This window comes from Symphalangus syndactylus, chromosome 21 (assembly GCF_028878055.3).
Source record: "Symphalangus syndactylus isolate Jambi chromosome 21, NHGRI_mSymSyn1-v2.1_pri, whole genome shotgun sequence".
Taxonomy (NCBI): Eukaryota; Metazoa; Chordata; class Mammalia; order Primates; family Hylobatidae; genus Symphalangus; species Symphalangus syndactylus.
Genome location: NC_072443.2, coordinates 51,570,689 through 51,598,492, shown reverse-complemented (window position 1 = coordinate 51,598,492; position 27,804 = coordinate 51,570,689). Strand labels below are relative to the sequence as shown.

At 45.7% G+C, this 27,804-nt stretch overlaps 1 protein-coding gene across 2 annotated transcripts; it reads right to left on the bottom strand.

Annotated features, from left to right (window-relative positions):
* Positions 1-1,303: 1,303 nt before the first annotated feature.
* Positions 1,304-26,877, bottom strand: SEC61A1 (SEC61 translocon subunit alpha 1). Of its 2 annotated transcripts, XM_063630226.1 has the most exons (13): positions 21,487-26,877; positions 20,684-20,888; positions 19,689-19,756; positions 17,013-17,078; positions 16,843-16,921; positions 15,760-15,891; positions 12,709-12,818; positions 12,265-12,418; positions 7,891-8,051; positions 5,821-6,018; positions 5,361-5,552; positions 4,914-4,990; positions 1,304-3,499 (listed from the first exon to the last, which is right to left on the bottom strand). In XM_063630226.1, the coding sequence occupies exons 1-13, from the start codon at positions 21,562-21,564 to the stop codon at positions 3,313-3,315; spliced, it is 1,707 nt and encodes a 568-aa protein (XP_063486296.1). In that variant the 5' UTR covers positions 21,565-26,877; the 3' UTR covers positions 1,304-3,312. The 2 variants fall into 2 exon arrangements, with proteins under 2 accessions (XP_063486296.1, XP_055115729.1); XM_055259754.2 differs by lacking the exons at positions 20,684-20,888; positions 21,487-26,877 and adding an exon at positions 20,032-20,331.
* Between the last annotated feature and the right edge of the window lie 927 nt (positions 26,878-27,804).

Genomic DNA, 27,804 nt, shown 5'->3' with positions numbered 1-27,804 from the left:
GGAAGTGGCTGGGACAGTGCCTGCCCCAAGGGAAAAAGAAGAGTAAGCCTTACCCCCCACCACTGTGCATTAGTTCCCTGTGCACGGGGAGGAGCCAGATGGAGAGACACCAGGGCCTGCCATCTCGAAGCACGCGTGGCTGCTGGAATGTGGGCTCCGTTTGCTCTCAGGCAAGAGGGGCCATGGCCACAGGTGCAGCCAAATACCTGAGGCACGAGAGATGGCCTACTGCTTCCCTGGGGCAGCAGGTTTTCTAATATATAGGTTTTCTAACATATCTATATTGGCAAGCACCCTGCCTGCCTCAGCAATTCACAGCGCCTGGCTGGTCTGGAGCCTGAGGCCATGTGCTGGGCTCCTGTCCAGGGCTTCCCTGAGCCCTGGGGCCAGCAGGTGCAGAGGGAGCGCAGGGCAGACCTGGCTGCACATGTGTCCTGGCAGTCTGAAAACACAGTGCTGAGGCGTGGCTTCTGCAAGGCCAGGCCCACACCTGTCCATCAGGTGGTCTCAGAGGGACCATCCTGCTCTGATCCAACTCCCCTTGGAAGTCAGTTTCCAAGACAAGGTTTAAGACTACAAGGAAATACTGAGGCTGGAGCCCAGTTAAGGAGTAATGACCTCCCACAGCCCTGGTCAGGCCTGCCTTGGGGCTGCCCGCCCACCTGCCCCTCAAGTTCCTGAGGAAACACCAGGCCCGGGTGGTGGGGACGGCAGGTTTGGGGTGAGGCCCTGTCCAGGACTGGGGAGAGTGGAAATGTGGCCTACCACTGGGGGCTTGGTGTGGAAACAGAAAGACTTCTAGACACGTTCTAGGGGAGCAGCCACAAGCCTGCTACTCCCACCCACACAACACTGGGTCCTTCTGGCTTGGCTACAGGTCGGGTCTGAGGCCAGCCTCACAACCAAGTTAAGACTTCTCCAATCACCAGCTGGGTACTGGAGCTGAGGCTCAAAGGGCTCCAAGTTATGGGGCCCTAGGCTCCTGCTAGAAGGTTCCCACTCTTCCACGGGGTGGCAAGCACCCTGGCTCAGCGGAGGCCTCTGCATTCTCACGGGACAGCCAGTGCACTCTGCCTCATGGGCAAAGCCCTGCAGCAGCTCCACATGTGGCCCAGCACCCATATCACTTTATCACAAATGTGAGCACCAGGTTGACATGATCATCAGAAGGGAACTTTTCCAGGCAAAATGCCTGAGTGCCCCAGCCAAGCCTTTGACACACACAAAGTTGCAATCAAGCTTTGCGCCTCACTGGCCTTTTTGGGAATAAAATCTAATTTAAAATTAAGAGAACATGACCAAGTACCTTGTAAAAAATTGGCTTTATTTGTCACTTATTCACCTTATCTCAGTTATGCCATTTTGGCGTCCACAGTGACAGTCCCCTGGAAGCTGGGGTCAGTCCCCACCCACCCACCGTTGACCATCACCCACAGGGCGTGAGTGTGGGCCTTGCAGGGCCCAGCCGATGGTTACAGGCTGCAGGCAGGACTATGGGGCTCCTCCTGAGGCCTGGCGCCCTCCAGCCCCTAGCCCACCAGCTTGGGTACAGCTGCCTGCCTGCCAGAGGCCAAGCATTCCTAAGCGTGGGCTGGGGGAGGCCCTGCCCCTCTGTAGCAGCAGAGCGGACAGGGCAGTGGGAGAACCACTTGGGTAGGAGGGCATCAGGTCTCAAGAGCCTCTCCCCTGCTCAGGACTGGGTCTAGACAAGGCCACATGTGATAGGGTGGTAAGCCCTGGGCCTAGGGCCCATCTTGGTTCTGCTGCTGAGCTGCTGGGTGGCTTTAGGCAAGTCCCTTCTTGCCCCTTGGTCACTGTTTCCTGGCTAGCACTGCCAGTGAGGTCTCTGGACAGAGCGTGCCCCTCTGCCGGGCTGTGGCAGTGGCCCTGTGCTTCGCAGGCTGCTGTGTGCCCACTGTCAGTGTGGGGTCTCCCCGACAGGCTGCACGCACCCCCAGGCCCCCTTCTTAGGATCAGGGCATCCTGCAAAACATCCTTGGTCCCACCAATGTCTAAAGCCAGCTCGAAACCTCGAGCTCCTCAGGATCTTAGCACCCAACTCTGCTGCCCTTCCTGCTGGGCAGTGCCTGTCCTAAGAGGGGACTCCCTAAAGGCCAGAGAGAGGGTGCTCATCCCCAGGACCTAGGCCACCTGTCAGCACAAACAGAACTTATTCCAAACATAAACACGAGTCTTATTTCAAACACTGGAGCAACTGATCAACACCACCACAGCCCATGCACCCCAAACCTGACTTCACTACCGACCTTGAGCCTGTGCTGTCCTCTCTCTGCTGACGACACTGGCGACGCAGAAAGGAAGTCGATGGCATCTGCTCACTTGTGTGCAGTCCTAAGCACAGTAAGAAAACTCTGAACGTAGCTGGGTGATCTTCAGCCCAGAAGGTGTAGGGGCTTGTGAGCACTAAGTCAGTTTCTGTCCATGTCTGATAGCCACCACAATGTCTCCCCTTGATAGGGCAGCTGTGAGGAGACGTATCCAGTGATGACTGGCAGAATCTGGACAAATGGACATCACTGCAAGGGTCTGTCCACCTAGCTTGGCCAGGCTCAGCTTGGCAGAGCTGATGACCCAAGTGGACTAAACACGGAGCTAGCAGAAACAGGCAGACTCAGCCCAACCAGAAGAGTCAGCTAGAAGAGCCAATAGGTGCACAGACAAATCCACAGATGGCCAGGAACGTCTTCTGGGAAAGCCATCCCTCTTTTTTGGAAGAAGTCTGTCGTCAAAAAAATCACTTTTAAAATAAGGGAAAACAATGGTGTCTTAGTGAGAAACAGTCCTAAGCCAGATATTCCCACGCCTGATTGTGAAGGAGACATGCCAGCAAGGTCCCACGTCTCCGGGAAATACATGATCTGCTCCCAGCTTCACACCCTACTGCCAAAATGAAACGTAGACATTTCAGTGTTTGTGCTTCCAACCAGAGTGAGAAATTCCCTTTGTGGGGAAACAGGTGAGACTGCTGCAGCCGCATACGGCACTGAGAAGGTGCAAAGATTAAAACAAAAGTTACATGGACACTTGGGGACAATCCTATACCATTCCCACTTCTCTGGCAGTTGACTGAATAAAATTTCACTTTCACAGTTCTTTTTGCCAATGCCAGGATAAAAAGCAAAATTTTAAATTGGAAAATGTCTAGCACTTTACACAGTGGAATGAAAGAATACGAAATTCAGAAACATTATTAAACAAAAGTCCATATGCCGCAGCAGCACGCGCCATGATGAGAGCTCCCCTTCTGAGGCGCTTCTGGAGCAGCTTCCTCAACCTGTCCAGGAGACGGGCTCAGAAGAGCAGGGCCCCCATGCTGCCGACCTCGCTCTGCTCCTTAACGAAGATCTCAAAGTACTGGTAGATGATGGTGACTGCGAGCAGGATCCCGGTTCCGGACCCAATGGCGCCCAGGAAGTCAGCCAGGACCGAGAGGGCCCCGATGCACAGCCCACCGAAGGCCGCGGCTGTGGGGATGTACCTGGGGGAGGGGACACAGTCAGCTCCCGGACACCCACAGAGCTCCCCGTGAGCCAGGCGGCCAACATGCTCACCTGAGACTTTGGGACCTAATGCCTCAAAGGCCCCTCTGCTGTCTCCTAGAAAGTCAGTCATCTACTAACATGCTAGCGCTCTAGGCCAAGGCGCTGCTGTCCAGGCAGTGGCCACACTGGCCACACGTGGCCAGGGGACTGTGACTAGACCAAACTGAGATGTCACACAAGATTTTGAAGATCTGAAGACAAGGATGTAAAATATTTCATCATGGTTTTTCTTACATTAATTATAATGTTGAAATTATACTTTGGATATACTAGGTTAGATTAAATATATTAAAATTAATTTCACCTGTTTCTTTTTATTTTTTTAATGTGACTTCTAGAAATTTAAAAAACTACATGTGACTTGAATTCTATTTCTACTGCACAGTGCTGTAAATCCAGCAGCTTAATATTAAGAGAATGAACTAAATTGCCTACCATCCCTGCTAGGGATTAGAAAATGATCTGAAGTTTGCAATTCTGGCTTTTCCTGTGGTTGCTTCCTTTAGGTAAGGCCCATAGGACAACCTGGTCTGCAGCTGACTTTGTAGCCAGCTTTGTAGGAACATGGCCATGCTCATTTGTCTGTGTCTGTGGCTGCTTCTGAGTGACGATGGAAGAGATGAGTAGTTGTAATGAGGACTGTGCAGACTGAAGAATGCTGTGGCAGCATCTAAGGTCACCTGTACTTTGCCCTTCCTTACGTAACTGCTCCATCCCCAAGGGGACGGCTGTATCTGGCACCATCACCTCTGGCCCAAACTCTCGCCACAGCCTGGCAGGTATGTGGCCTCCCCCCTCCCTCTCTAGCGTGGTTTCGTGTATTAGCACTGACCTTCCTAAGAGACTGCAGACTCCATCCCTTCTGCCCTGCTTCAAATGCACATCAACCCCTTCCGTGCCCAGCCACTGCCAGCCTCTCTAGCCTTACCGCCACCGCAGGCCCCCAAATGCACTCAGAAGCCAGGACCTGCCTGCTCTGAGCTCAGAGTGACCCTCCTCCAGGGCGCTCTCTTCAGCACCCCACCGGCATGAGCCAGGGTGAGGGTCCTGCTGCCGCTTACAGCTGTTGCTCTCAGAACCCTTACCGCACTGTCTCCTACCCGCCTAGCCACATGCTTCCACCTCCTTACCCAGTGACTACCTCTGGAGGAAAGGGGCTGTGTTTATTTTTACGTCACCAGTGTCCAGCACTTAGTAAGTTTATAAATATTTAACATTTAATTCTGTCCTGTAATCCAAGGATAAGATTTAGTGATCCAGTAAGTGCTAGGGCCTATCAGGATGCCCCGCGTGGAAAGAAACAACACAGGTCCACAGATGGGAGGTTGGGGACCTGGGACCACCACTCACCGATTGAGTTCATGGACCATGGAGGTCTCTCGGTGGCCTCTCATCACCATCTGCTGCTCCTTCAGCTGCTTTGCAACCTGCAGGGTGCCCACAGGGGAGAAGTTGGAATTGGAGGTTGAAGGAGAAAGAGGCATTCCAAGTGGTACCAAACAGTTACAGATCGCCTCTTCCAGCACTGACAATATTCATACAGAGAACTTTAAAACTGCTGCAAGGAAGTCATATGACAAAGTCTAACTTTACAGTGTGGATTCAGATACTCATACCCACAGCTGATCTACTGCTGGACTCCATCTGTCAGCCCTTAAAGCTTCTGAACTGCTCCCTAAAGGAGGACGATCTATCTGCATGTGTCACAGACCACTATTTATGATGAGGTGACAAGTCCACACCCCTTATACCAGTCACACTTTCATCACCCTTCCAGAAAGTTTTGCTTCTACTTACATCTTTGGCAGAGGAACCTGAGACCTCAATCCACGTTTTGGAGAAGAATGCACAGGAGCCCAGCATGAACACTATGTATACAACTGCATGGACTGGGTCTTCTAACACGGAGCCAAAAGATTCTGGAGGGGACAGGTAATAGCAAAGGCCACCAACTGGATAAGCACGTGCTGGGCCCCCAGAAGACGTATCCTGGGGAAGAAGAAACCAAACGCGTGTGAGTGCTCCTTCATTTTACTTTAGCATCAAGGCAAAAACAGTTCTGAGCAGATGAAAGAATGCAATTTTACTCGGTGCCCACAGTACAATTTTTTTACTGAAAAGATAATTTAATGTGCTGAATTTGTAAAAGGCACAATGGAAAATATCTTTGGATGAGATATCTGTTCATGAGCAAGACACTAATAGAAACCACTGCAACTAGCTGCATTGCTAGCTCATCTTCAAAGAGCCTACTTACCGACCAGGTGCCCAGCAGGCTGACCAGCAAGTTGCCACTGAAGCGAGCTGAGAGCATTTGGGAGATGACATAAAGGTTGGACACCAGGGCAGACTGCAGGATGATGGGGATGTTGGACGTATAGAAGAGCTTGATGGGATAGGTGTTGTACTGGCCGCGGTAGCGGGCCGACTTGATTGGCAGGTCCACTCGGAAGCCCTGAGAAGCCAAACAGAAGCAAATCCCCTTCACTGCCTCATTCCAGCCTCCTGCACAGAAGCACAGCCCAGCCGGGGACTATCCAGTGGGCCACAAGGGAGGAAATCCTGTGTGCTGGTTCCGGGGCTCCCAGTTCTGAGAGCTCGTGCCCACTCCTTACCCACCACTGCACTCCTGCACTTGGGGGCACATCCAGAAGGGGCCCAGAAAAGCTGGTTTAAAAATACACTGAAGGCTAGGCGTGGTGACTTACACCTGTAATCCCAGCACTTTGGGAGGCCGAGGTGGGAGAATTGCTTGAGCCCAGAAGTTCGATACCAGCCTGGGCAACACAGTGAGACTCTGTCTCTGCAAAAAATAAACAAAACTGGCCGGGTGAGGTGGTGTGCGCCTGTAGTCCCAGCTACTCAGGAGGCTGAGGTGGGACAATCACTTGAGCCTAGAAGGTCTAGGCTGCAGTGAGCCGAGATCATGCCACTGCATTCCAGCCTGAGCAACATAACGAGACCCTGTCTCACACAAAATAAAACATGAAAGCAAGCACGGTGGAATCATCCCCACCCCCACTTTTTTTTTTCCAAAAGACAGAGCCTATCACATTACATCCACATCTGTGTGGAATATGGAGAAAAGCCTGGAGGCCACACAGCCAAATCCCAAGGGCGCTTCTCTCTAGCTGGTGATGTTTCCTGAGCTTTTACACTGGCTCTGAGGCAGGGCCACTACAGCAGTGGCCTCACACCTTACAATAGTTCCTTACGGTGTTTTTAATCATAAACAGAAACTAAACTTTTCTAGGAATACAACTTCTCCCTCTGAAACCCTTGGAGACTAGAAAGGGTTTATTTTTGTGAGCTCCCAGTACCTGTAACAAGGCTCGGAACACAGAGGATTTAAAAATTAAATACTTAAGGCCAGGTGCGGTGGCTCACGCCTGTAATCCCAGCGCTTTGGGATGTGGAGGCAGGCGGATCACGAGGTCAGGAGATTGAGACCATCCTGGCTAACACGGTGAAACCCTGTCTATACTAAAAATAAAAAAAAAATTAGCCGGGTGTGGTGGCAGGCACCTGTAATCCCACCTATTCGGGAGGCTGAGGCAGGAGAATCGCTTGAACCTGGGAGGCGGAGGTTGCAGTGAGTCGAGATCGTGCCACTGCACTCCAGCCTGGGCAACAAAGCGAGACTGTCTCAAAAAAAAAAAAAAAAAATTAAATTCTTAATGATCTGACTGCAAATTCTGGCAAAGCCCCTAAAGAGTTAGCTTTTTATTAAGCAGGAATCTGGCTGTCTCAGCAGAAGGAACAGGAAAAGCATGTAGCTGGTATAAATACCTTTCACAAACATCAAACTGCCTTTCATCTCTGTCCCTTCTTTTTAATAAACACCAAAATTCAAAGTGGACCATCAAAAAATACAAACATCAATCCAATTACAGGAAAACAACTGGCAGTTCAGGTCTCTTACTCAGAAGCAAGTTTAAGAGATGGAATACTTTTAAAGGTAAGACACCTCAAGAGATAGGCCTTTCCCGAGATGCAGAAGTTACCTATAAATATCCTACAAACTTTCTATAAGACAGCAACGAGGATTCAGAGCTAGAGTACTTTTTGCTTCTCTTGAACTAAGAACTTAAAAAAATGTATCTTCTTACCTGTCGATAGGCCCAACCCAAAGGAACATGATTTCACAAATGTTAGAACTGCCTTAATTTTGTTTCGTTAATGGCAGGTCCCATGACTCAATGAATGTGCTTGTCCAGCTCATCTGGAAACCTGCTGCCTTCAAATACCATCTCATCATTTCAACACAATACGATGACAGTGCACGCCACAGACCACGGAAACTCCCTGGGGTTGGATCTGGACGCACCTGGAAATAGATGACCACTGCAAAGACAAAGATGGTGGCGATGAGATTCATGAGGTTGGGAAGATTCTGGCGGTAGAATGCCTCCCGAAGGGCTCGGACCTTGTCTGTACGTGTGGCCAGCAGATGGAAAAGTGCGATGATAGCACCTTCAAATTCCATTCCTGTTGGCAAAGGAGGAGACACATGTGAAGGAACAAACAGGCAACTCAATTTGCTTCTAGCCTTCTTAGCAGACAAAATAAAAAGAGGAAAACAAACAAGTTATTAGACTCATGGTGCCCATAGCCACAGGGATACAGCATGTATTCTTCTCATCCCTCACTTCTCTTCTGTAGAGAATTCAAACTACAGAAACGGGCTATTCTGGTTTGTTTTTGTTTTTATTTTAGATAGGGTCTCTCTCTCTCTCGGTTGCCTAGGCTGGAGTGGACGCAGCTCACTGCAGCCTCAACCTTTTCCTCCTGGGCTCAAGTGATCCTATCTCAGACTTCCGAATAGCTGGGACTACAGGCGTGCTACCACGCCTGGCTAATTTTTTATTTTTGTACAGTTGGGGTCTCACTATGTTACCCAGTCTGGTCTCAAACTCCTGACCTCAAGCAATCCTCCCGCCTCACCCTCCCAAAGTGTTGGGATTACAGGTGTGAGCCACAGCACCCAACCACTATTCCACTTGTTAAAATTAACTGGTCTCATTTCTTAGGCACATGAGTCAGTGGCCATCAGAGGTGTGGAATGATGATAATTTATAAAAATAAAAAAAAATAAAAGATAATTTATAAAAATAAAAGCTAGAGTTTCTGCTGAACTCTAGCTGAAAGGGGTCATCCACTGAAGAGGGGGCTCAGAGCTGGCAAATCTACTTTCCTGGAAAATCCTGAGAATTACAAGTACCCATTCAACAGCTCTGAAGTGCAGGCTGCCCCTGGCTGGTGAGTGGGGAGGCTCCAGCTCTCTGCTTCTCACACCAAGGATACAAGTACAGAGGATGTGTTTGTGTCCACCATGTGGTCCTATCCAAATCACACCCTGCCAGGAGAAGCTCCTGAGGGAGGCAGGCCTAGGGGTGGAGTGAGCTTACGGAGGGACTGAGGGATACAGGAAGGGGACCCAATCTGAGAACCAGACAACAAGTGAGTAACAAGTGAGAGGAAGGTGGGGAGTGTGGCGCATTACTAAGGCCTAAGATTTAGACATTAGCAAGAAATTTACTTAAGTTAAAAAACTAAAAAGCGAAACAAACAAACAAGTGATAACCTCTGCCATTCCAGGACGGCATAACCATCCCATAATGGAAGCCTGGCAACTCACGCTGCTTCTACTGGCAGGAAACTGGCATTACTTCCAGAGACAGGGTCTCTGTGGGCAGTGCGGGGTCATGGTATCGGTACTCTGAGGGGCACTTTTAAAAAAGTCAAATAGGAGTCAGGCGCGGTGGCTCACGCCTGTAATCCCAGCACTTTGGGAGGCTGAGGCGGGCGGATCACAAGGTCAGGAGTTCAAGACCAGCCTGGCCAAGATCGTGAAACCCCGTCTCTACTAAAAATACAAAAAAATTAGCCGAACATGGTGGTGGGCGCCTGTAATCCCATACTCAGGAGGCTGAGGCAGAGAACTGCTTGAACCCGGGAGGCGGAGGTTGCAGTGAGCCGAGATGGCGCCACTGCACTCCAGCCTGGGTGACACAGCAAGACTCCGTCTCAACAACAAAAAAAGTCAAATAGGGACTGTATTTGATGGCCACTTTGGAGTACAATTTATTTTACATGACAGATTAAATAGGAAAACTGAAACTGAAGGCCAGACCGTACTTAGAGGACCCATCTAGTACTGTGGAACTTGTCAAATGTGTCCATTCCCTTATGCCTAACAGTGAAATAGAGTGAGTTGTAAGAAATTAAGACATCCTACAAAAAGGAAAGCTTCTATTCAACCAAAATAGCTTGGTAGCTAAGGGAATGGGAAGAGTAACCAAACTGACAGTATGTGGGGTTTTCCTTTTAAAAGCACATTAAATAAAAACTCGAGAAGGGATCACTTTACCCCAAAGCTAATTAATTCTGTCCTCTGGACCCAGACCTGGATGGTGAGCCTAGAGAGGTGGCCCAAATCTGTAGTTCAGCTCATGAGCCATCCAGACCCCAAGTCCTGACATGGAGTTTGGGTGCTGCAGGTGTGACATCTCCAGATTGTGTCTCTGGATGCTGTCAGGAGTAGGTTCTGCTCCCTAATTTTCCTTTCATAGAACAAACCTTCCAAGTTTCACTTTTACTCCTCCCATGACTAAAAAGCAAGTCAATCTAGGAAAAGGTGAAACTAAAGAACTCAAAAGCACTGTTCCCAAGTTTCTAACATGTGATAGCTAGGACCACCTGCTACATCTTCCTAGACCATTCAGAGATGACATGTTAGGCAGACCATCTAACCAATGTGACCACTGACCTCCTCTGCTGTGGCTTCTGTGAAAGAGACACCATGTCCTAACTGGCCATCATGTCCTCATCTCACCCTGTGGTGGTCTTTCGTCAGTTCCCATCCTTTCCACCTTTTGGTCCTGTGTGACGAGGCCGGCCTGTTTCCCCACGGTTTCAAATTTGGGACTAATTCCCAGTTCTGGATTGTTCCTGATGCCCAGAGAAGCAGCAGTGATTACTCTCTCTGCCTGTAGAATCTCATTCAACAGCCTCCCCCGTCCCAAGCCAAACTGCAACATCTCCAGGCACAGCTGCAAAGCTGCCGTCCCAGCTGTGCCCTCTGTGTGGCTCTCCCTGCCGCTCCCTAGGCTCTCCCTCTAGCACCACTCACTGCCCACATGCAGGCCATGGGGCACAGCCCTTCCTGAATGCATCTCGTGTCAGCCAGGTCCCAAACATGAGCAACTGACATTTAGACACACTGACTTCAAGGCCAGACAAACCTACCATTGCTTCTTAGTTTTCCCCCACCTTGAAAGTGCCTCTCTGGTCCCCTCTCTTAACTTGCTTCCTCCAAATGCCCTCACACAATGCTCTCCTGTAGGATGGCTTGGTTGGGGCTGGATTACTGCTGTACACACCTAGCTGCTCTCTCTGCCTTTCAGTGCAAAGCAAATCACTCCTTCCAAACTCTGGCTCCCATTACTCAATGCCCTGCTGCAGAATGGAACATGAGCTTCTGGCAGCTACTACTGGGCTGCTACACCACCAGGGGCTCCCCTCTGACTTCACTTCTTTCCCACTCACGTGCTCCCCAAAGGCCAGTCACCACGATGGTCTTGACAAATACCTGAACTCCTATAATGCCTTCCCCCTCCTGCCTTTTCACATCCTGTCAAACTTTGCCTTCCGGACCTGCTTCTCCCAATTTACCTTGGATTTCCTAAATTTATACAAAGTACTCGAGGAAGCATCAAATGTGATCTTGCCCACTCTTCTCTATGGCTCCCTACCTCAAGCTCCACTCTCCTTTGAAACCTGTTAGGCACATGCAGCCTTCACTTGTCTGGGGACCAGTTTTCTGTCTCATTAATGAGATAATGTGGTCTCTGGAGGCCAAGGACTCTGTTTCCAACATTCAATTAAAAGAAAACTCTCAAATATGCATGATTATTTCTCCTGGAATGCTCCTCAGTGAAGAAGATAGTGTCAAAAAATGTTTATTTCCTTTCCCTAATAAGTCACACTCTCTAAGGCTTCCCTTGTATGTTTTGAACTTTTTATTAAAAACATGCTGTTACAAGATTTCCACGGTACTTGGTGGATGTAGCACAGCATGCTAATATTTGATATGCATCTACCAGGAGCCAGGCATCACGTAATTTCATGTTGCTTCTCACTGCATCCTGGTAACTAAGATTCAGTGGTGCAGGAATCTGCCCAAAGCCACATATGTACGACTAACAGGAATAGCCAGGATTTGAACGCAGGTGCTAAGCTCCAAGTTCAGGCCTTTTTCAGAATGCTGCCCCTTGCATGACCAAGTGCTTTGGTTTAGGAATTTCATTTTTAGAAACTTATTCACTGAGAGCAGCTGCCAAAATATACGAAGGTGAACATATGAGGACGGTCATGGTTTCAATGTTAACAATAAAAAAACCTGGAAATGACTTAACGTTGCTTTATCATTGCAATATAAGCTTATACTGTGCTAAGAAAAGTGAGGCAGCATTGTGTATTCTGACATGCCGAACGTCCAGGAGATATTTTTATATGAAAAGTGCAAGTTAGGTATCATTATAATTATAAGCCTATTGCAGATGGACCCAAAAATCAGAAGAGATAAACCTAAAACTGACATTATTTTTCTGTGGAATAGGGGGATTTTTGTCTTCTGCTTTGCATTGCTCAATCGTTTTTGCTGAAAGCTGTCGCTACCAGGGGAGCGCAGGGCCCTTACCTCGGCCAGTGTTGACAGTGGTGGGGCTGAATGCCTTCCATACGATGGTTTCACAGATGTTTGTTGCAATGAAGAGAGAGATGCCAGAGCCAAGGCCATATCCTTTTTGCAGGAGTTCATCCAAAAGTAGGACAATTAAGCCAGCAACAAAGAGCTGTAAAAATTCAAAAATACAAGACTGTGTTACTGCTCCTCATGGACATGGTTCCATCCTTCAGTAATTGGGTTCTCTCAATTGCTGAAGACGGAGTGAGATCACATCCTCAGCCCCAGACAGTGGTCAGTAAAGCCTTTCTCTGCTGAATTCAGAGGGCTAACACAGAGTCTTAAGCTTCTGCTTCCTTTCAGTAGGAGTTCCTTCTAGGTGTGCTTGAGATTCGTTATGTGAGAATTGTAGGTAAGTGTGAGGGGCTACTCAGAGGGAGATGTTAGCATAATAATTACCTGAATGGTGATTAGCAGGCAAATTCCAGCACCCATTTCAGAAGGGTCCCCATACATCCCAGTCATCACATACACAATAGACTGGCCGATAGTAATGATCATGCCAAATACTAGAATTGAAAGAAAGAAGTGTTTTCCAAGTGGGTCACTACACAGAGCAAAAGAAACAATTAAGAAACACCCACTCAATGCCAGGCACGGGGGAGAACAAAGATGAAGAGCAGTGATACTACCTCCAAGGGGCTCGGCTGAGAACGCGCTAAACCATCACATCAGCAAAGTACATGATGAATCAAAAGCCTTTTAACAAAAGCACACTTGTTCTTTAGTTTCACCTTTCCTAGATTCACTTGCTTTTTAATCATGGGAGGAGTAAAAGTGAAACTTGGAAAATTTATTCTATTCGAAGAAAATCAGGGAGTAGAACCTACTCCTGACAGCATCCAGAGACACAATCTGGAGATGTCACACCTGCAGCACCCAAACTCAAGGTCAGGCACTTGGGGTCTGGATGGCTCCAGAGCTGAACTACAGATTTGGGCCACCTCTCTAGGCTCACCATCCAGGTCTGGGTCCAGAGGACAGAATTATTAGCTTTGGGGTAAAGTGATCCCTTCTCAAGTTTTTATTTAATGTGCTTTTAAAAGGAAAACCTCACATACTATCAGTTTGGTTACTCTTCCCATTCCCTTAGGTACCAAGTTATTTTGGTCTAATAGAAGCTTCCCCCCCGCCTTTTTTTTTTTTTTGAGATGGAGTCTCTGTCACCACAGGCTGGAGTACAGTGGGGTGATCTCGGCTCACTGCAACCTCCACCTCCCAGGTTCAAGCGATTTTCCCGCCTCAGCCTCTGGAATAGCTAGGATTACAGGCATGTGCCACCACACCCAGCTAATTTTTTGTGTTTTAGTGGAGACAGGGTTTCACTGTGTCAGCCAGGATGGTCTCCATCTCCTGACCTCGTGATCCACCCGCCTCGGCCTCCCAAAGTGCTGAGATTACAGGCATGAGCCACGCCCAGCAAAAGCTTTCCTTTTTGTAGGATGTCTTAATTTCTTACAACTCACTCTATTTCACTGTTAGGCACAAGGGAATGGACACATTTGACAAGTTCCACAGTACTAGATGGGTCCTCTAAGTATGGTCTGGCCTTCAGTTTCAGTTTTCCTATTTAATCTGCCATGTAAAATAAATTGTACTCCAAAGTGGCCATCAAATACAGTCCCTATTTGACTTTTTAAAAAGTGCTCCACAACAATTGGTTCTCAATGCAGGAAAACATTCAAAACATTGTCAAGACCAAAGAGAAAACAGCCAATTTGTGCTTGTACTTTTTTTGTTTTCTTCGTGTTTTTCGTTTTGTTTTAAGAGACAGGCTCTGTTGCCCCGGCTGGAGTGCAGTGGTGCACTAGCAGCCTCAAACTCCTGGGCTTAAGTGATCCTCCCACCTCAGCCTCCCTAGTAGCTAGAACTACAGGTGCACGCTTGGCTAATCTGTTGTTGTTGTTTTGTAGAGACGGGGTCTCTCTCACTGTGTTGCCCAGGCTAGTCACGAACTCCTGGCCTCAAGCAATCATCCTGCCTTGGCCTCCCAAAGTGCTGGGATACAAGTATGAGCCACCGCACCCAGCCACATGTGTGTATTTTAAAATCCTAATTTTTATCTAAAACTGACAAATTTAAATAGATGTATTTCTCATTCAATTATTCACCGTACTAATTTAAGATCTGTAAAACATGCTGGTGTAGACGCAAAGACGACTGGGTAGGAGACTGTAAATATCATTTCCTAATTAATGTTTTTCAGCAAACAGAGGCTAAATATGGCTAATTCTGATGACTAGTAATTGTTACTAGTAACACTTATTATTAGATATGAGGCAAATACCATTATTATCCCCATTTTTACAGAGGAAGAAACTGAAACGTAAGAGCTATCATCTAACTTTTCCCCGTATCACAGAGCTGGTAAATTATACAGCTGAACTAACAGGATCACCTTTTCTTCGGTTCAACTCTATTTTTTTGTTTTTTGTTTTTGAGAGAAGCCTTGCTCTTGTCCCCCATGTTTGAGTGCAATGGCTTTACCTCAGCTCACTGCAACCTCTGCCTCCTGGGTTCAAACAATTCTCCTGCCTCTGCCTCCCAAGTAGCTGGGATTAAGGCACCTGCCACCATGCCTGGCTAATTTTTGTATTTTTTAGTAGAGACGGGGTTTCACCATGTTGGCCAGGTTGGTCTTGAACTCCTGACCTCAGATGATCTGCCTGCCTCAGCCTCCCAAAGTGCTGGGATTACAGGCGTGAGCCACCGCGCCCGGTCAGTTAAATTCTTTTATAAAACACTTGCCAAATAACTACTATGTGCCAGGCACTGTGACAGTGATTATTTAATCCTTATGACAGCTCTGAAGTAGCCATTACTTCCATCTAAGTAATAATGAAATGGTGGCCAAGGGTGCTAAGACCTCCAAGCTCTGATCCTTCCCCTCCATTACAGGCCTCAGGGGCACTCCAGACACTCTCCCCTGCCTTGCCCAGCCCATCCCCAGCACCCAGCACCTAGCACCTCTGCTCTACCAGAAGTGCTTTCTCAACGCTAACACAGACCATGGAGCTCCTGCAGGGTTGGCAGGCCAAGGAGGTTACAGCACAAAAGAAAAAACTGTTTGGGCTGGGCATGGTGCTCACGCCTATAATCCCAGCACTTTGAGAGGCCGAGGCGGGTGGACCACAAGATCAGGAGTTCAAGACCAGCGTGGCCCACGTAGTGAAACCCCGTCTCCACTAAAAATACAAAAATTAGCTGGGTGTGGTGGCACGCGCCTGTAATCCCAGCTACTTGGGAAGCTGAGGCAGGAGAATTGCTTGAACCTGGGAGATAGAGATTGCAGTGAGCCAAGACTGCGTCACTGCACTCCAGCCTGGGCAACAGAGTAAGACTCCATCTCAAAAAAATAAAAAAATTAAAAAATTAAAACTGATGCCAAAATCTTACAGCAAATTCAAATTTTCCAACTATAGACATCAGATTATTCACAATCTTTCTTACACTTTTGGGCTCCGTTGAAGAGAGCTCGGTCTTTTGGGGTGTCACCAACTTCAATTATCTTGGCGCCAGCCAAGAGTTGCATTATAAGGCCAGACGTGACAATAGGAGAGATCCCCAGCTCCATCAATGTGCCTTGAGGAAACGGGGAAGCAAACAGTCAATATTAGCTTGGAAACGTAGTACATTATTTTTAAAATGAATGAGCAAAACTTGACTGGGTACCCCTTATATAAAACCAATGTATTTCAGTTTCCTAGCTGCATTTAATTTAGAGAACCCCAAAATACCAACGATTGTATATAATTCAATTCATTCTGTTCAGCCTGCCAGGCAACAGCTTATTCTGTTTAGGAAGTCACATGGTGTCTAAACAGACTGCTGCATTTAAATTCACCATAAACAGATTCATTCTGGTTTTAGAGATAAGAAATGTTCGTCTCTTCATCAGTTAATAAAAAAAGGATAACACTCAAATAATTTCCAGAGTCTGGAAAGGGAGCCTGTACAATTGTATCTAGTTGTGAATAAGCCTCTACTTCCCGTTGTGTTAAAATGAGCTATACTTCCAACTGATTTGGAATTGAACTATATTTTTTAAATGAGTTAATCAAATGCAGTATCAACCTACACATTCAGAATCCTCCCCAGTCCCATAAGTAACTGGTTAGAGGATACAAAACACTGTTACATATTTTTTGACACTATGTGTAACCTATAGATATGAAAAAGATACAGCTGAAAAACAAATGACATATTCTGAAGAATGTTATCAATGGAAATGTCATCATTTCAGGTATTCAAAAAGTATTCTAGTTTTTCCATGTTTTTTATTCTCTCTATAGCATAGACTTATCTTGTAATTACAGGTTTTGTACTACATTCAAATACAATTCCAAATATGATGGTATGCCTTGGTGCTGAACTCAGCATTTAATAACGCTATTCAACACAGCACACTAACATTCTTCGCTCTATTTTCCAAGTCACTCTCTAGGTTCCATACAAAGCCAAAGCCTATAATTTAACTAAGTGAAGCTAGATAAGCCCACACTCTACAGAGAAAAGACAGAGCCAGAGTCCTACCTCTGTTAGAGGCTAGAATCACTCTCATCCAATAGAAAGGGTCAGCTGAATCTGATGACATGATCCCAAACAGGGGAATCTGGGAACAGGCAAAGAGCAAAACAGTCAGCACTCCTGTTTCCAGCCACTTTTATCCTCCTCCCCAGTAAGAAATACAAGCCTGAGCTTACCTGGCAGCACACTAAGAAGATAAAGAGGGTGATAGCGGTCCATAGCACTTTCTCCTTAAACTGAATCTAGAGTAGAAGAGAATGAATTAAAGCAGGGAGTTACTTTGAAAAGCAAATTAATAAAAATGGACTCCAATCAGACCCCTTTCTCTAAAAATGGACTCCAACCAGACCCTTTTCTCTGTTCAGCAGAGAAGCTAAACCATGTACCAAACATAAGTACCATGTACTATGTAACTTCCTCTGCAGAGCACAATGCAAGGACCTACAGGCATCACCCCAGCTCACCTCACACCACAGAGCATTACCTTTATTTTACAACTGAGCCTTAGAAGAGCTAAATAATTTGTCCCAAACCCCAGTGCTAAAGTGAGTTTGAGTCCCAAATTGTGCTTTTAACCATTAGCATTAACAGTTAAGACTCAAGATCAAAGAATGTCACAATAGAACATGACTTGTAAAACACACGAGCAACCACTTTTCATTTGAGTTTAAGTCACAAAACCTTGTTATTCTAGATTCAAGTAATTTGGAATTGCTCAATAGTGTATTTTCTATGAATTAAGGGTAAAACAGTGTAATAAACAACACTGGGGAAGGGCAGGAGAGTTGCACGTTTAACCTACTAGTAACATCTGTTTAAGGATTTTCACATCTTCTCAGGTACATAGGTTGCATAGGTGACAAGAATCGCTGTAAAGATGACTATTATCATTAGAAAGGTTTGACCTCCCACCCAAAGCCTCTGTCACTAAAGAGTAGAGTGGGAACTCTTCCAGGTTTTCTGCCTCTGAAACTGAGTGTCTTCACTAGTACCTGCTGCCTACATTACATTAATGGCTTTGGAGGGCTTAACAAACATTAATTATTGTACAGACGGAAGATTCTGAGGTTGAAATACCTTGTGAGAGACTGACAGTATTAAGTGAACAAAACTGTGTTCTTTAAAAACACTTCTAGGCAGGCACTGAGTCAGCATTCCTGGCCCTCTGGCCAGAACTGGAGTCACAGTCCTCTAACTATACATGCAGGCAAAGTAGGACACAGTCATACGGCCACACAAGAGTGGTGTGAATCAGTGTTCAGATACTCCTTCCAAAGCTGGGGGCATTCACAGGATTCTTCTTCTCTTGAGAATGCTCCTCTTCCCACCTACCATTCCACCACACTAAGAAATTAGAAAGTGGCCAAGAGAAGGCAATGCCATTTCAGACTAACCTGTCTGAAATGAATCTTGATGGGAAACAAAGAGCAGATAATTTTTTCAAGACTCCCTTTTTAATCACCAAGTCCTCTCTCCTGGTTACAATCAAATTTAACATCAAAACCCCAAAAGCTCTTTATCCAAGTCCTGTCTCCTCTGCTTCTTAGTAGCCCCTAAATCCATTCTTGCTCAGTACCACAGTTCATCCTCTGATGTGAAAAGCCTCTAAACCAACTCTAGTCCTCTTCCTTTCTTCCAAAGTGACATTCTCATGTCTGGCCCTTGTTATTCATCTCCTATTGTTCCCCACCTACCATTATGTTCTATCAATAGGAACTACATCTAATAAACTCCCACCCAAATATGCTACACTCTTGTCACCAATGCCTTTGCAAACTATATACTCCTTTTACTTGGAATTCCTTTCCATCCCTTCAAGGAGACTTCTATTTCTCCTTCAAAACCACTTTAAGACATCATGTCTCCCAGAGTTAATCCCTTCCTGAGCCACTGCTATACCTTGCACATATTTCCCTTGTTCCATCTACCACACTGAGTTACAAGGCCAAGGTCACGTAGCTATTAACACGCTACGTAAAGGGTGGGACCTAGGCTTGCCTGTCTCCAGAGCCATACCCCTTCGCTACACTGGAATTGAGGGGGTAAAGCTTTACAAATTCGTCCATTAAAAGCAGCACGTGGGCATTTATATGAAACTATTTTAAGTAAAAAAATGAAAGTGGATTCCAAGAACCTAAGTGTCCATGTGAATGCTTTAACAACAGTTTGAAAAATAATGTGAGGACACAAACATTTTATTCCCCACTCTCTAACCTAGGAACCTAACAAAACTTTTTTTCGTTGTTTGATAGCTGTAGTTACACTGGCAACACTCACTCCACACAATTTGATTCAACACAGCTCTACATTTAATCTTTCCTTGTTTTAATACACCAGCTGTAAAAAGCAGCAGACTTCACAAAAGAATAGCCTTTATTCTCCCTATTGTGACAGCCTACATAAAAGGTACAAAATAATTTGTAAATACTAAAGTGACAGCCCTTCCCTTTAGCAGCTGGATACAAAGGGCATCTCCTGGAAAAAAAAACCAACCCATGATCTGCTCCCGTTGGAGGTGAAAAAGGGAGGGTAACTCAATCTGCTATCCTAACTGAGGCCTTATTCATTCACGGCCCGGATCCATTTTTGGGACAGGGCAACCGGAGGCTTTGTTCTCGGAGCAACATCCACCAAAGATGCTCCAAATAAAGCACAGTGATTTCAGTGGAAATTTCCACACAACCAGGTCACCTTTCGACAGCTCTCCGGAATAACAGAGCATAACTACACTCCAAGGGAAGAGAAAAGAGAGTTTCCATTGCCGTGCTGAAGCCATTTTTAATCATACTGTAAACTTCCAGAGTCCAGACAGTTTCCTGAAACCTTCTTTGTTGGCGATTTGGGGTACTTACCTTCCTCTCCGGCTTCTGAATTTCCGGCAGGATGACACAGAAGGGCTTGATGACTTCCAGAAATTTGACTTTGATGGGAGAAACAAAACAGGAAGAGTTGGGACACAGCGAAGTAACCTTCTGCGCTACCCAGGGAAGCCCTCTGCCCAGGACGAGTGAGAGCAGGGGCCAGGGGAGCCGGCCGCACCCGGGACTCGTGGGGATACTCGAGAAGGTCCGGGGGCACGGGCTGCATTCTGCAGGGGGCCGGTCAGGGTTGACCGGCGGGCGCCCGACCGCACGGGTGTGGGGAAGGGGGATCTGTTCCGTCCCGGCCTCAGTAGGGCTGCCCTACAGAACTCACTTGCCATGGCGGCGACTGCTCGGGCTCCGGGTCCCGCTTCGGCTCAGCTCTGCTCCGCGTGAGGCGACGCTGTCCGCGGCCCAGCGTGTTCCACTGCGCAGCAACTCCGCCGAGAGACACGTCAGTGCTAGCCCGGCGGCAAGCGGCACGGCACGGAGAGGGGCGGGGCCGGGGCCGGGGCCGGGGCCGGGCCTCGGGTCGCTTCCGCTTCCTGCCACGCGCGCCCGCCGGCCGCCGCGCCGCGCCGCTTACGCCGAGACCTCAAGCCCCGGCATGCAGCGGGGCTCCTGGGGCCTGTCGGGAAGGAGCCTGGCGCGCGGGGCACGCCGGGACTGGGGGTGTGCGGCTGCGCAGACTTGGTAACGCGAGAGCGCGCGGGGAGGGTGTGTCACGCCTCCGGAAATCGGGGCGGTGCGGCCCTACGGAGAAACTGAGGCAGGTGCGAAGCGTCGAGTGCGTGCGTGGCCCTGCCGGCAGGCGGAGACCCTGGTGGCTCCCATACACGGAACAGCACTCACTGCTCTTTGACGTTAGTGAATAGACCGTAAGCTCCCTGGAGCAGGGACCTTGTCCCAGCGTCGACCGCGGCGCCCGTCACCTCGTAGGTCTCCGTCATTACCTGCTGAGTAGGGCGCGGGCTGGTGGGGCTTACCGAGCACCCTCGCTGTTTGAGTCATTAAGCAAACCCGGAGGCTTGTCGTGGGTGTGGGACCCCTTCCATCTGAGACCGAATGGGATGAGTTTCTGGAGAGACTTGGCCGGAGAAGGGCCGGGGCAGCTCGGGAAGTATTCTGCCTCACAAAAGAATTCAGGAAGGCCTCCTGGGAGAGTACCTTTCTGCGGAGCCTTGATAGATTCTGGCGAGAAGGAATGAGGGAACAGGTTGAGGAGACTGTTGTGGGCAAGGCATGGTGGTGTGATTGCCCAAGATCGGTGTGGGAAAGGGGGATAACGGGTAGGGCAAGGGATTCTGGGGCTGGGGGTTGGAATTTACTTTAAGGCATCTGTAGTCAGTAGGTATGATGTCATCTAACAGAAATAGACTTAATGCTGTGAGCATTTAGCAGGGAGGAGGTGGGCACGCCTTGTGGGATCAGGCAAGGTTTCATGGAGCTAAACCTTGACCAGGATAGGTAGAATTTGGAGGTACATATGTGGCAAGATGCTTTTTTGCTTTTAATTTAGGTGTCAACTATTTGGATTTTTCCATTCTCACCCATTTCTAGCAGATAATCAGGTTTTGTACATCCTTGGCTCAGAAAGTTGGATAGGACAGGAAGTCTTTTTTGGAATACAAACCCACTGGTGGAAAATTCAAAGGAATACTGGGAACAGGCAGGTAACTTCAGTGAAGTGGTCTAGGTGTGACATCACTTGATATCCATCCCCCACCAAAAAGGGGAAAAAGAAGACATTGACTGTTTATTCAGAGTCTGAAATGCAACCCATCTTCACTTCCAGGACCCACTGATGATCTCTTCTGGAGTTCTGGCTTGAAGCTGAAACTGGCAGTCCCTGGACTAAGTTCAGCATATAGACTAGATCCGATATTTAGCCATTATGCACCCTGCACCATATTGATGGTTAAAATGTTGAAATATTTCGAGGGTAAGTAGTATAGTAATTATAATAAGTGTTAGAATTAGTTAATAATAGAAATTTTAATATAAACTCATTGGTTTGTGCTAATAGTTGTAGGATGTCAGTATCATTGATAACAGGCCTCCTGTTGTTTCCACATTATGACACAATCTGGCCTGTGTCACTGCAGGGACTGCAGCCAAGTTACATGTGTTAAATCACTAATTGCTTTAGGAGAATCACTAGTTTAAAATACTTTTATTGGACTGGGTACAGTGGCTCACAGCAGTAATCCCAGCACTTTGGGAGGCCAAGGCAAGAGGATCACTTGAGCCCAGGAGTTCAAGACCAGCGTGGGCAACATGGCAAAACCCTGTCTCTAGAAAAAAATACAAAAAAAAGTTAGCCAGGCATGGTGGCGCATGCCTGTAGTCCCAGCTACTGGAGAGGCTGAGGTGGGAGGATCCCTTGAGCCTGGGAGGTCAAGGCTGCAGTGAGCTGAGATCTTACCACCGCACTTCAGCCTGGGTGACGACAGAGTGAGACTCTGTCTCAAAAAATAATAAAATACTTCTATTGTAAGCACATACATTAATTCTTTGGAAAATAGGTATGCAGTGTTTTATATTTATACATTTAAGATTTTATTATAGAATATTAGAAACATCCACCTAGAATGAAAGAGACAACAAAAATCTGGATAAATTTTTAATACTTTTAAGTATGATAAATGTAAATCTTGATATCTGCAGAAGAACAAACAAATTTATAATAATAATGAATCCCAGCCTGGAACTTCTTTTGATACTGTTTAAGAATCAGCACAAAATAAAATTTATAATTTATAAGATAAACTTTATTACATAAAATCTATAGTTTTGTAATGAAAAAATAATTTTTTTCAACCAAAAATTTGAGTGACATTGCTAGTGACCGAAATGTTGGGTACTTAGTGCTCAGAAGTTCTATTGTTAAAAGATCAAAGTGTTAAACATATATTTCGTCAGAATGCTCTTAAAGCTTGTGTAAGTGAAGAAAATTTGTGATTATCGATGAGAAAAGAACTTGAAAGAATAGAATCAGTTTTATAAATTAAGTATTTGAAAACTTAGAACTCCCAAAAAGGTTATCAGAGTGGAGATAAAGCAATCAAAAAGATTTAGGGCCAAGCTGGCTGGCTTATGAAATCCCAGCACTTTGGGAAGCCAAGGTGGGCAGATCGCTTGAGGCCAGGAGTTCGAGACCAGCCTGGCCAACATGGTGAAATCTCGCCTCTACTAAAAATAAAAGCCCAGCATGGTGGTGCGTGCCTGTAATCCTAACTACTCAGGAGGCTGAGACATGAGAATGGCTAGAACCCTGGGGGATGGAGGTTGTAGTAAACCGAGATCTCATCACTGCACTCCAGCCTGGGCAACAGAGCGAGACTCTGTCTCAAAAAAAAAAAAAAAAAAAAAAAAAGATTTAGAAGGTACTGTCAGAATTTTTAGCACTACTATATAGTTAAGTATAATTGAGCATTTCACACACATTTACTAGAACTTCAAAAGGATTAATATTGATATGAACACGCCATTGTATTCTGGACCCACCTGTTAAAAACCAGATGTACCCAAATGAGAAAACAGCTTTTTGAAAAATATGTAAATCAAAGAGGTGTATTTAAAATCATCTAAGAAGCTTCATTTTTTATGTGAATGTGTTTTAATAATTAAAATGCAAATTTAAAGGTTTTTTAATATAATGGTTTTTGTTGATCTTATGACACTGGGAAACATTTAGTACACTATATTGTTTTTATTGTGAGTAGACAAGAAAGAATTACATTTGAGATATAGTTCCATAAAGATGTAATTGGAATATTGTACCAAATAAGAAAATTGTCACTGGATTTTACACAAAAAATGCTAATGTAATTCTAGAGAGAGTTATGGAGTTTCAGCCAAAAGTTTAGGAAAAATGTGGATGTTTTAATTTGGCACTAAATTATCAAATTCAATTTTGGATAAACCAATACAAGTCAGGGAACTCATGCTTTTCTTGATAAACTGTATTTACTACCACACACCAAATAGCAGAAATAATGAAATTAAGTAGTGCAAATTGAACCTTGATGGACAAGCCTGCAGTGCTAGGTCTGCAAAAGCAATGTGGAAGTCAGTAAGTTCTGCATTCAAATGCTCTACCCCTGAGCTATAACCACTGTGGTGGAAGTCAGTAAGTTCTGTATGTTCACTGTAATGGAAACAAATGCAGTGGCTGTTTGAAAAATATATTTTAAAGAGTTTGGGCCTTAATAAATGATATTTTAATGGAGATGTCAGTATTTATTTTAGAGTTTTTTGGTTTTGTTTTGAGATGAAGTCTCGCTCTGTTGCCCAGGCTGGAGTGCAGTGGCATGATCTCAGCTCACTGCAACCTCCATCTCCTGAGTTTAAGTGATTCTCCTGCCTCAGCCTTCCAAGTAGCTGGAATTACAGGCGTGCGCCACCACACCTGGCTAATTTTTATATTTTTAGTAGAGATGGAGTTTCGCCATGTTGGCCAGGCTGGTCTCAAACTTCTGACCTCAAGTGATCTGCCCACTTCTGCCTCCCAAAGTGCTGGGATTATAGGCATGAGCCACCGTGCCCAGCAGTATTTATTTTAGCTTTATAAGAAAACATGTTTTAGCTATTAGAGCTGACATTATTTCAATAAACTGTAAAGCAGCTGGACATATGTAAACAAAGGGAAGTTTGAAACAAGTGGAAGTTAATATGGATAAGAAAAAATAGGTATCCTGTTTGAAAAAAAAAGTGAAGTATCAATTCCAAGAGAAAAATTATTGGATTTTCTAATAAATCAATGTATTTGGTGACAAAAGTGAAAAATGTAATAAACTTTTAAGCCCTTTCAATTTTTTGAATCTTGAAATAAAGCCCCCTGGTTTGTGAAGCTCCATGAATTGAGAGTGAACAGAACATAGTGAATAAGCCAGTAAGTTAAAAGATATTTCAATAAGTGATTTTTGTGACTTAGTCAATAACGGAGATATTGAATCAGTTCTGTATGTTCTTAGACTTTATTATAAAGTCTATAAAATGTTTAAATTTAATTGCTATTAATAAGAAACTGAGGATTCAACACTAAAAACAGTATCATTGATATTAAGGAAATTCTCTACTTAATTCATTTAATGATTATCCATTTAATGAGGAAGTTGTTGGAACAATTCGATGTTGCTTCCTATGTCAAATCATCACCCCATACAGGGGCAGAATCTAGTGACAACTGTATCAAAAGATTCATAACTTCCAAAAACCAAAAAATGATTTAGACATATTAGAAAGATCTGTCAAGTTATTTTTGCTACAAATTACATTGTCATTTTATGACATTTATTTAGAAATAGGAAATATGTTTTTAAATTTTTGATTTACATATTGACCAGTTCAAGATGGCTTCTTGTTTTGTTTGTACAATCTAGAGAGATCACATAAAACATAAAATCTAGATTTTTTACTTCTCTTGGAAGATCAGAAGACCCAACAGCACTAGGCTAATATTTACATGCCAGAGATCAGCAAGTTGTGGCTGCTTTTTTCAGATTGGTCAGCAGCTCTTTGGCTCCCCACAGTTACCACTTGTCCCTTGCCTCTTGCCTGGTCTCTAAGCATTTGAATTTGTAGTTTTAAGCCTGGGTTCTTGGCAGGATGGTGGTGTCATTTATTTCATTTACCTGAATAAGGAGATCAAGAAGAGAACAGGTTGCCTACTTACCCCCATGGTGAATGTGTGTGTGTGTTTGTGTGTGTGTGTGAGAGAGAGGAAAGTGAGTTTTATTTTAAACATGCAGAGTCTGAGGTACTGGTAATTGATCAATGAGAAGTCCAATAAGCAGACCTGGTACTCAGAGATGAGTTAGGATTAGAAGCATGTTAAGTCATTTTCCATGAGAGTGGATGAGATTTCCAAGGGAGACAGCATAGAGAGACCAGATTCAAGGAGAGACCCAGTGGGAGAGGGGGTCAACCATATTTAAGGGTGGGAAGGAGGAGGAACAGCCTGGTAACAAGACAATCCAATATAATAATTAGGTTGGGGAAGAGCGGGTTGGGGGAGCTGGTTATTCTTTTGGCCAGTTGGTGTGTTGGTTAGGATATAAACTTGGCTGTTGGCCGGGCATAGTGGCTCACGCCTGTAACCCCAGCATTTTGGGAGGCCGAGGCAGGCAGATCATGAGGTCAGAGTTGGAGACCAAAAATTAGCCGGGCGTGGTGGCACGCACTTGTAATCCCAGCTACTCAGGAGGCTGAGGCAGGAAAATCGCTTGAACCTGGGAGGCAGAGGTTGCAGTGAGCCGAGATCGCGCCACTGCACTCCAGCCTGGGCAACAGCGCGAGACTCCATCTCAAAAAAAAAAAAAAATTTGGCTGTTGCTGCAGAGATTAAAAAAAAAAAATCAGTGTCATAAACCAGATGGAAGTCCAGGTAGCAGTATAGGTCTGAAGCTTGCTGTCTCTTATTTCTCCACTCCCTTTTGGGTGGTGCTGTGGCCCACAAAATCCAGTATGGCCCATCATTGTGTCTATATTTTGGCCATTTGGAAGGTGAAAGAAAAGGGAGAGGTGGGACTGCCCTTCTGTTAATGCGCAACCTGGAAGTTGGACACATTGCATCTATTCTATTCCTTTGGCTATAACCTAGTTGCACTTACGTGAAAAAGAGTTTGAAAAATCTAGTCTTTATCCTGTAAAGTCATGGGCTGGCTACTGCCATGGAACAAGAGGAGAATGGGTGTTGGGAGACAGCTCTCAGTCTGTCTAACAGGTGGTGAAGAGAAAGTGGGACTTGAGATGGAGAAAGGGGAGGGAATATGGTAAACTTCTGGGATTGGACAGAGATAACTCCCTATGGCTAAAACAAAGAGTAAGTCTAGCAATAAAGCTATCATTGGAGAAGCTAGGCTTCATTAGAGTTGTTAATATCTAGCAAATGCATGACGAGCTAGACAGATGAAGGAAAATGGTGCTCTTCAGAGATAGAGGCCTTCCAGATTTCTGAGGTACAAGCTCTCCAGGAGGAAGAAAGGAAAGGAAGGCAGGCAGGCCTGACTCCCAGGGAAGAATTCAGGAGGCTTTTCCCATTCTGGAGATCAGAGAATGCCCAAGAAACATCCAGAGCATGGCTGATTGTGTCAGTCAGGGTTCTACCACAGAAACAGAACCAGTAGTAGGAGATGCATACAGTCGTCCCTTGGTATCCATGGGATGTTGGTTCCAGGACCCCCCAACCCTGGCACCCCCACCCTCTGCAGATATCAAAATCTGTGGATGCTCAAGTCCCTGATATAAAATGGTGTAGTATTTGGTTATAACTTACACACATCCTCTTGTATATTTTAAATGATCTCTACATTACTTACATCTAACAATGTAAATGCTATGTAAATAGCTCTTTGTATTTATGTTTTGTTATTTTTCATTGTTTTTTTAAAAAACTTTTTTTTTTTTTCTTTGAGACAGAGTCTTGCTCTGTTGCTCAGGCTGGGATGCAGTGGCATGATCTCAGCTCACTGCAGTCTCCACCTCCCAGGTTCAAGCAATTCTCCTGACTCAGCCTCCCAAGTAGCTGGGATTACAGACACCCACCACCACACCCGGCTAATTTTTGTATTTTGAGTAGAGACGGGGTTTCACCATGTTGGCCAGGCTGGTCTTGAACTCGTGACCTCAGGTGATCCTCCTGCCTGGGCCTCCCAAAGTGGTGAGATTACAGGTGTGAGCCACCGTGCCTGGCCTAAAAAATATTTTCAAACTATGGTTGGCCGAATCTGCAGATGCAGCACAGATATGGAGGGCTGGCTGTATATATATCAGAGAGATATATATGGTAGAGAAATAGAATGAGAGAGAGAGAAAAATAGATGTATCTCAAAGAATTGACATAATATGATTGTGAAGTCTGGTTGGACGTATCTGAAATTTCATGCAGTAGGGCCGACAGTCCGGGAAATTGGGCAGGAGCTGATGAGGCGCCCACAGGAAGAATTTCTTCTCCCTCAGGGAAACCTCCATTTTCTAAGGCCTTTCAGCCGATTGGATGTGGTCCACCCATGTTACTGATAATATTTTTTAAGGTAATTGACATCTACAAAATATCTTCAAGGCAACACCTAAGTTAGTGTTTGACTGAATAACTGGTTACTCT